We start from the raw sequence: 9,263 nt of genomic DNA on the forward strand, positions 1-9,263 counted from the left end.
CATATATTAAACCATATAAACCATTTTCAGAACATGATGCAAAAAGGACAAGCATGTTGTAGATGTGGAAGAAGCAGAATATGAGCTGAAGAAAGAAGATATATATACAGAAATTTATTAAATTTGAGATGGATGAAAGTTATTATATTTGACTTGTTAATTTCTGCAGGTTTTTTACCGGTATTTTGTTTTGTATCCCACGTAGTAGATAGTCTACATAACACCCACTGAAGCCAAAAAAGAAACCAAGACATAGAATCTGAAATGGAAACGAGAACGCAAACAATATTAGGAAGCAAAGTCTACATAAGTACATAACATCCATTGAAGCCACACCAAAAAAAAAGACAAGTAAACCTTCTCAAGTACTCTGTTTGCAAAAACCCTAACTTACTAATCTTAATCTAAAGTCTTCTCCAACTTCTGGCTATCATTCCATCAGAGGAAGTGAGGACCGATGAGCTTTGCAATCTCGAGGAAGCCAACACGATCTTTGCCTTCGAATATCTTCTTCAGCTTCTCGTCACATAGTATTTCTCTCTTGTTTTGTGGGTCCTGAAGAACAAAATTAGTCAATCAGTAAAACATTGTACTACATGGCAAAGGAGGAAATAAGCAAGAGCTTTCTAAGAGAGTAACACAATAAGTTTTGGCTACTTGGTTGCTATAGACTATATAAAAGCTACAGAGAAACAACATCTTCAGCACTTGTAACACAAATAGAACAAGAATTTCAAGAGCTGAAAGAGAACCTAAACCAAACAGCAACAATACCAAAAGTTGCAGAGAAACAGCATCTTAAAAAATTGAAATACAATAGAAGAAGCATTTCAAGAGCTGAAAGAGTTCCATCTTGAGACATTTATCTAGAACTATAGGAAAAGGCTCAGGAACAGAGAGGCTGAGAAACATATCTGTCACCTCAAAGGACACACATTGCCAAACATGTTCAAGTCAGACTCAATCAAAGAATCAAAACTGCTTATACACATCTACCACAAAAATCATATGAAGCAATTGGTCACTACTATCAACTACTGCATAACATCTTCACTCCCAGTAAACAGATCTTACAAGACATTAAAACGCCCACAAAATCTTCAAACTACCTTTATTAGCTAATAATAGACAAGCTCTAGATTGCAACTATTCATAGAAACAAAGTTCTCAGCTTTAAGTTACACAGAGCAAGACAGCATAAGTAACAAGATGACAACCCTTATCCAATTTTCCTACCAGAAACCCTAAAATTTGACCCTTTTAAAACACCAAACAGCCAGATTGAAGAAATCAAGACATAACCCTAAGAAAGACCAAACCAGAATGTTGTAAGAGAGAAATTAGAATTGATTTACTTGAAGGTCGTGTTCTTTGATGTAAGCCCAAATGCGTTTGAGAGCTTGTGTGCGAGGGATTTCAGGAAGACCGACGATGTCTTGCATCTCAGGGGTCACTGGTCGAGGCTTCATGATACCGCGTGGAACTCTCTTATTGGTTGCGGTTGGCTCCGAAGACTCAGTCGCAGATGTTACTGCTAGGACCAAGCGTAGCTTAGCCGCTGGGTGAGAGGCGAGCCTGAGAGACGAAAGAGGGGTCGATGCGTTGCGGAACGATGGCGTTTTGATGCAGAGGAAGGTGGAGAATGTTCCGGAAGAAACCGCCATTTTCGGTGTGATTTTGTCTGTGTGGTAGTGGATTTGGGGAAGACGAAAGGGGGGTTTTGTGTTATCCTTTCAACTTTTTTTTTTTAATTTTTGGTTTTCTGATTTTTGGGGTTTTGTCTTAATCGAGGAGAAATATTTATTTGCCCTTTACTTTTTCTTTTTCTTTTTTTTCTTAAGTTTTTTTCCATTTTTCTTAAATCAGGCTTATCGAAGGATGGGATAGACACCTAACAAGAAAATCAGAAATTAAACGAGAATTAATTAGCAACTAATTTTAAAGTTACTATTTCTAGTTTTTATATTAACCAAACACTTACAACTAAACAAACCCATTTATACATATGGGCCTTTACTAAAATAATGGTCCAATGTTATTTTTCTTTTAGTTTCTTCTCCTTTGCATCTTCTTCTTTCTGTACGACCACACCATGTCACCACCAGTTCTTCTGCTCATGCTTCCTATGTGTTTTTCATCATCAATGCATCTTTCACTTTCTCCAACTTCTCTGTTGCAGGATTAAGTAATGAATAAACTTCCAACACTCCCTCTTGATTCATTTTCTTACTCCCCAAAATTCAATTTAGGGATTTGATCCCAAGGCTTCTCCTCCTCCTCTGTGATTCACCTCTTCAATGTATGAATCTCTTGACATTGTCACAGCTTACTGATGAGTTCTCTTGCTTCCTCATGAATCGTTCTTTTTGTCCAAAGCATAACAATCTGAAAATCAAATGGATGTTTTCTACTCCAAAATGGAAAGAACAAAAGAGTACAGTCTCAAACGTCAAATACAAATTGTGCCTTGTAAGTGTGTAGTACTTGATGAGTATTCCATTGATCAGTCGATTACATTTATACAAGGGAATCATATCTGAGCAAGATCTTATACAAGTAATATTCTAGGAACCAAATATATGTGAAACATATCCTAACTAACACTCCCCCGCAGTCAGAACGGGAGGAGGGCGGACGTTCAGGCTGGTTCGAAAATCATTGAACAATGGAGACGGGAGGCCCTTGGTGAAGAAATCCGCATACTGTAATGAGGACGGTACATGGAGAACACGAACATGTCCAAGAGCCACCTTTTCACGGACGAAGTGAATATCGATTTCCATATGTTTTGTATGTTGATGTTGCACCGGATTGGTGGAGAGGTACACCACAGAGACATTGTCACAATACACCAGTGTTGCTTTGGTGAGAGGACAGCCAAGATCAAGCAAGAGATTACGTAGCCAAGAAGTCTCTGCAACAGCATTGGCGACACCCCGATACTCTGCTTCCGCACTGGACCGAGAGACGGTCTCTGCAACAGCACTGGAGGACCAGGAGATGAGGCTGTCATCGAGGAACACCGCGTAACCAGACGTAGAGCACCTTGAGTTTGGGCAGCCAGCCCAGTCAGCATCAGAATAGGCAACGAGATCAGTGGTGGAGTCTTGTGGATTTGAAGACCATGAGTGATCGTGCCTTTGATGTAGCGCAAGATCCGTTTGAGAGCTGTGAGATGATTCTCTCGCGGGTCGTGCATAAAGAGGCATACTTGCTGAACTGCAAACGCAATGTCGGGGCGTGTAAAAGTCAGATACTGGAGGGCGCCGACAAGACTTCGATAAAGAGTGGGATCAGCGATCGGAGGACTAGACGTTGCTTCAAGCTTGCTTGCCGTATCAACCGGAGTGTTGCAAGGATTGCAATTTGTCATGGAGGCACGATTGAGGATGTCAGCCGCATAATTCTGTTGACTGAGAAGAATGCCGGCTTTGTTGTATTTGACTGCAATGCCGAGAAAGTGATGAAGTTTCCCGAGGTCAGTGAGATCAAACGCATCCGCAAGATGAGAGACAATCTTGTCAAACAGAGCTGGTGACGACGCTGTAAGGATTATGTCGTCAACATACAAGAGAAGATACGCCCTGTTTGAACCAAAACCATACAAAAACAGAGAGTTATCACAGAGGCTTTGACAAAAGCCTACCTGACGAGCCACCAAAGCAAACCAAGTGTACCAGGCCCGGGGAGCTTGCTTCAATCCATAGAGAGACCGGCAAAGCAAGCAGACGTGGTTAGGTTTGGTTTTGTCGATGAATCCAGGCGGTTGATGCATGTAGACGGTCTCATTAAGATCGTCGTAGAGGAAGGCGTTCTTGACATCGAGCTGTCGTAGAGGCCAATTTCTGTTAAGAGCAACATGAAGAACGGCACGGATAGTCGCAGGCTTCACCACAGGACTGAAGGTCTCGTCACAGTCTATGCCAAGTTGTTGTGATTTGCCATTGGCCACCAAGCGCGCCTTGTAGCGAGAGAGCTTCCCATCTGCATCAAACTTATGACGAAAAAGCCACATAGAACGAATAATGTTAGTGTTCTTAGAGCGTTCAACCAAATCCCACGTCCTGCGTTTAATAAGAGCATGGTGTTCCACCCCCATGGCACCATTCCAATAAGGATCATTTGCAGCCTGCACATGTGAAAGAGGGAGGGGAGAGATGTTGTCGGTATGAAGACAAACCAGAGCACGAGGTTTTGTGATGCCATTCTTGCTCCGGGTTGTCATCGGGTGTGTATTTTAAGGCGGCAAAGCCGACGGTGAAGGAATACCGTCGGAAGGAGAAGGAACAGGCCTTGATGGTGGGATAGGCGGAGGAAGAAGAGGAACTGGTTTTGGTGTGTTTGGCGGTGGAAGTTGTGAGAATGGGAAGACATTTTCGACAAAGACAACATGACGTGAGAGTAGGATTTTGCGAGATGCAATGTCAAGACAACGATAACCGCGATGGTTAGCAGGATAGCCAAGAAACACGCATGCGACAGACCGGGGAGCCAGTTTGTGAGGAGCCGTGGATAGCACGTTAGGGTAACAGAGGCATCTGAACACTCGTAAATGATCATATGTCTGAGGTTTGTTGAACAAACGAGAGAACGGAGTAAGGTTGTTGATGGAAGATGATGGTAAAAGGTTGAGTGTGTGAGCAGAGGCCAGGAGAGCTTCGACCCAGAAAGTGTAAGGCATATGAGCTTGTATCAGAAACGTGCGCAAAAGGTTGTTGATAGTACGGAGCATACTCTCAGCCCTACCATTCTATTGGGAGGTGTGCGGACACGATAACCGAAGTTCAATGCCAGAGGAGGCTAAATACTCAAGGAAGGATCGACTTGTGTATTCTCCCCCGTTGTCACACTGGAGGGCTCGAATGTTTTTGTTGAACTGCGTTCGAACATAGGCGGAAAACTGCAAAAACTGCCCAAAATCACTTTTCTTTTTGAGAGGACAGACCCATATAAAGTGAGAGAAGTCATCCATAAATAAGAGATAATATTTGAAACCACTGTTGCTTAAAACTGGAGATGTCCAAATATCTGAGTGAACAATATCAAATGGTTCTGTAACAACAGTAGACGAAGAATAAATCGGAAGACGAGAGTGTTTCCCTAAACGACAAGCATGACATACAGACGTGATGTCAGCTTTATTAAAGCCAAAAGAATGTAGAGAGCGCTGAACTGAACTTCCCGGATGACCCAACCTACGATGCCAAAGAGAACTACCCAAGGTGAGAGCGAGAGGAGGAGATGGTTGTGTGGTGGGTGTCTTCGAATACAGTGGTCCCGGACTGTCACATCGGAGGAGAGTCTGCTTGGTCGGAAGATCCTTAATAGAGAAACCAAAGGGATCAAATTCAATAGTACAAATGTTGTCAGTAACAAAGCGACGAACTGAAATCAGGTTTTGAACAAAGGATGGACAAACAAGCACATTTTGAAGTTGAAGAGCACGGGACGGGGTAAGTAAGGTTCCGTGACCAGAGTTTGTGACAGGAGCAAGTGATCCATTACCGACAATGACAGAGGGAGTTATGCTCTTATTAAAAACAGTCGTGAGATTACCTGGTTGGGAAGTAACGTGAGCAGTGGCGCCTGTGTCCATGACCCAAAGAGTGACAACAGGATCCTGAAGCGTCATTGTGTTGAACGCATGAGCAAGAGCCGTGGGAACTAATGCAGAGGAAGACGTGTCCCCGGTGCCGTCCTGAACGAGATGAGCCTGTGGATGTGGAGCATAGGATGGGAAACCGGTGTGTGGACGAGTCGGTGGAGCGAACTGTTGTTGGTACGGGTATGGGGACGGATAGTACGGGTATGGCCACGGAGGAGCATTGTAGTTCCACTGAGAGGGAGGATAGCTGACTGGTTGAGAGCCATAGGATCCAGGCAAGAAGTGACCAGAGTTGTTGTTGTGACGTCCTCTACCACAATTTCCGCGACCACCACCGCGTCCCTTGTGTTTGTTGTGGTTGCCTCTGTTAGTGTAGTTGGTGGAGGGAGGTTGATCAGCATTATGAACGGTCGGAGAGGAGGCCGTGGCGGCTGGTGTAGCAGGGGGACGAACCTGCTTCTTAAGGCAGTCTTCCTCCGACTGCAGCATGGAGCGAGTGGTTGTAAAGCTGGGAAATGGGGATCGATGACGGATGACGTTGTGAATGCCATCGAACTTCTCGTTTAAGCCATTCAGACAATGCATAACGAGAGCACGGTCAGAAACAGGGGAGTCAACATTGGCCAACAAATTAGATAAGGTTTTCAATTTGCGGCAGTACTCCTGGACTGTTAGATCGCCAATGGTGATAGTCCGCAATTCATTCTCCAGTTGGAGAGCACGGCTTTCTTTGTTGTCACGAAACTGATTCTCCAATGCAAGCCAGAGATCACGAGCAGTGCTTTTTGACTTAAGAATTGTTTCGGTGAGGGAATCGATGATGGTGGCGTAGATCCACATCTTCACAAGACCATCACGTTCTTTCCAGACCTTCTCTGTGTCTGGTGTAGCGGCGGTTGTGCCGTCGAGGTGTTCGAGCACGCCAAAGGTAAGGCAGTGTGTTTCGAACAGTTCTCTCCACACATCATAGTTCATCTTTTCGAGATCCAAGATGATTGGTATGTATGCTCGGATCTGACTGATGCCAAATGGCTTATCGGATGAAGTAGATGTGGGAGTGGTAGGAGCCATCGCGAAAAGGTAAACGAAAGAAGGAACAAAGGAATTGAAAAACAGAGGAAAAGAGAAAAAATGCAAGAGATCGCGAGATCAAGAGGCTTCTGATACCATGTAAGTGTATAATACTTGATGAGTATTCCATTGATTAGTCGATTACATTTATACAAGGGAATCATATCTCAGGAAGATCCTATATAAGAGATATTCTAGGAACCAATTATATGTGAAACATATCCTAACTAAATGCCTAACTTAAATAAGGACAAGGTAGAAGAAAAAATCACCAAAACCAATTGAGAACAGCTCAATACTTAAACAAAACTAAGTGGGACAACATATTCTCTAACAACTTATAGGGTCAAAAACTGCATCACCAAAGATTTAGTATAGAAAAAAACAAATGGAAAGAGACAACTGCATCCATCAGTGTAAACATGTTTCTGATCACTTCAACTTCTTAAAGAGACAAGTGCTCAACGATTAACTGGAAGCATCAAAAGAGAGCAAGTAACTGAAACCAATCAAAGCTCCAAACAAAAGTACAAACGCATCTGGAAAATATTAAGAGGCAACATTTACATGAAGAACTTACCTTTTCAGTCTATTCACCATGGAGAATTGCTTCAACCTTGACCTAACAATATCCCCTAAATGAACATTTGGAGCTTAGCATTCTGTATCCAACAATGATCTTTAAGAAGGAAATAGAGACCGACTTCACTTCAGCGGCGGTTTCTCAACTTCAAATCCAACCGAAGAAAAAACAAGTTGAATAAGAAAAACTGAGTTAAAATCATTTCATTACCAAGAACTTCCTGAGGAGTCAAACACTTAGTGGGATCAGGTTCCAACATCTGCTTCACAAGGCTCTTTGCGCTCTCTATTGTCTGTGACCAATGATCTCTCTTAAATATTGCAAGAGCCACACCGTGTTCAGTATCTGCAATCAAACATAGCCTTTGATCAAGACAAAGAAACACACACTTTAAAATCAATCTCAATCTAGACATCACCACAATAACCGATCCAGATAGGCAGATACATTACCTATTAAAGACTCAAAATGAAGTAAAGTTTAAATCTTTGAACAAAGAAACCACACACTAACAGATTTGCTTGACAAAGAGCATATCTAAAAACCAAATAATTTATCCTAAAGATTCAAATTCAGAACAAAAGTTTACATTTTTGACACATAACATATCATAACACTAACAAATTTGCTTGGATATTACAATTTTCTGGATTTAGAACAGACCTCAAGCTGATTTTCATAGAGATTAAGGACAAGGACACTTTGAAACTTTTCAAATGCTTGAGTTTCAGTTTCCGACCAGACAAAACAACTTGGTCCAATGGATGCTATGAAGCTTGTTGCAATGTACTCACAACCTTCGCAGCTTCTTCCTCCGCCACCGTTGCAACAATTATGATTCCAAATCGCGTTAAAAAGAAAAAGTTGTAATCGAGATGTTTTGTGATTTTCATATGCAACATAGGTTGAAAAAGCGAGTTAGAAATAAGAGGAATAAATTAAGAACTAAAATCTGTAGACATAAAGAAGAAGAAATCGAGTGAAATCGATCGATAGAAAGAAGGAGAACGATCAATTTTAACAAAGAAGAGAAGACAATTATGTGTCCACCTAGGAGTAAAAAACCTAAGCTGTATTAATTGTTATAATTTGATAGTTTATTGATTTTTACCGAAGTGTCAACACCTGCTTCAATACAAAAGCTGATGTGTCATAAGTGAAAAGTAACACATTGTGTTTTTATTGTATTGATTTTATTAAACTAATTTATACTAATAAAAAGTAAAAGCTACAAGCTTCTAAGGCTGTCCACCTAGGATTTAAAACCTCCAATTGTAATAAGACATGTCACTCATTAACATTTTTTAAAGTTTCCAGAATTTTCTATATTAAGAATTATTTTAAAACCACCAATCAGGATTTGACATGTTTTCATTAACATTTTTTTAAATTTCCAGAATTTTTTAGAAAAAGAAAAATTTTAAATTTATGGAAATAAAAGAACTATGAACAATATCCCACATTGGCTAGAAAAGTTTTAAACAATGGTTCAGAACCAGTATAAATAAGATTAATATGCTTCCAACAACGAATGAGCAGGAAAGCTTGATTTATCAAGTGTCCAAGTTTAAAAATTATTTAGTTTGATCCGTTTTTTATTTGATTATATTAAAACTTTAAAAGGTTTCAAAAAATATTATAATTTTTAAAATTCTTAAAAGTTTAAATATTATAAATATTGAAACTTTTAAAAGTTCTTAGCTTTTAAAAAGTTTTTAAATATTATAATTTTTAAATTTTAAAAGTTTAAAATATTATAAATATTGAAACTTTTTAAAAGGTTCAAATTTTATATTTCGAAACCTTTTAAAAGTTTAAAATACTATAAATATTGATGTAAAACATAAATTATCTTATTTATCTACGTTTGTGCTTTTTTTCTTATGAGCTACAAAACATATTTTTGTGTATGATTTTATAGATGAGTTGATATTCTTTCATTACTTTATTATTTTTGGGTCTAAGGAAGAAGAATTGATATCGCAAGACTTTGATTTGATGTTT

The 9,263-nt window shown here is 40.2% G+C and overlaps 2 protein-coding genes across 2 annotated transcripts; both read right to left on the reverse strand.

The window, feature by feature from the left end:
- Positions 1 to 242: 242 nt before the first annotated feature.
- On the reverse strand, positions 243 to 1,770 carry LOC104773547 (upstream activation factor subunit spp27-like). Its single transcript, XM_010498185.2, has 2 exons — positions 1,356 to 1,770; positions 243 to 555 (listed from the first exon to the last, which is right to left on the reverse strand). Exons 1-2 carry the CDS (start codon positions 1,662 to 1,664, stop codon positions 439 to 441), a joined length of 426 nt encoding a protein of 141 aa, XP_010496487.1. The 5' UTR covers positions 1,665 to 1,770; the 3' UTR covers positions 243 to 438.
- A 2,467-nt stretch (positions 1,771 to 4,237) lies between these two features.
- Positions 4,238 to 6,676, reverse strand: LOC104773550. Its single transcript, XM_010498186.1, has 2 exons — positions 4,946 to 6,676; positions 4,238 to 4,750 (listed from the first exon to the last, which is right to left on the reverse strand). Exons 1-2 carry the CDS (start codon positions 6,674 to 6,676, stop codon positions 4,238 to 4,240), a joined length of 2,244 nt encoding a protein of 747 aa, XP_010496488.1.
- Between the last annotated feature and the right edge of the window lie 2,587 nt (positions 6,677 to 9,263).

The sequence above is a fragment of the Camelina sativa genome, unplaced genomic scaffold (assembly GCF_000633955.1).
Source record: "Camelina sativa cultivar DH55 unplaced genomic scaffold, Cs unpScaffold00567, whole genome shotgun sequence".
Lineage (NCBI taxonomy): Eukaryota > Viridiplantae > Streptophyta > Magnoliopsida > Brassicales > Brassicaceae > Camelina > Camelina sativa.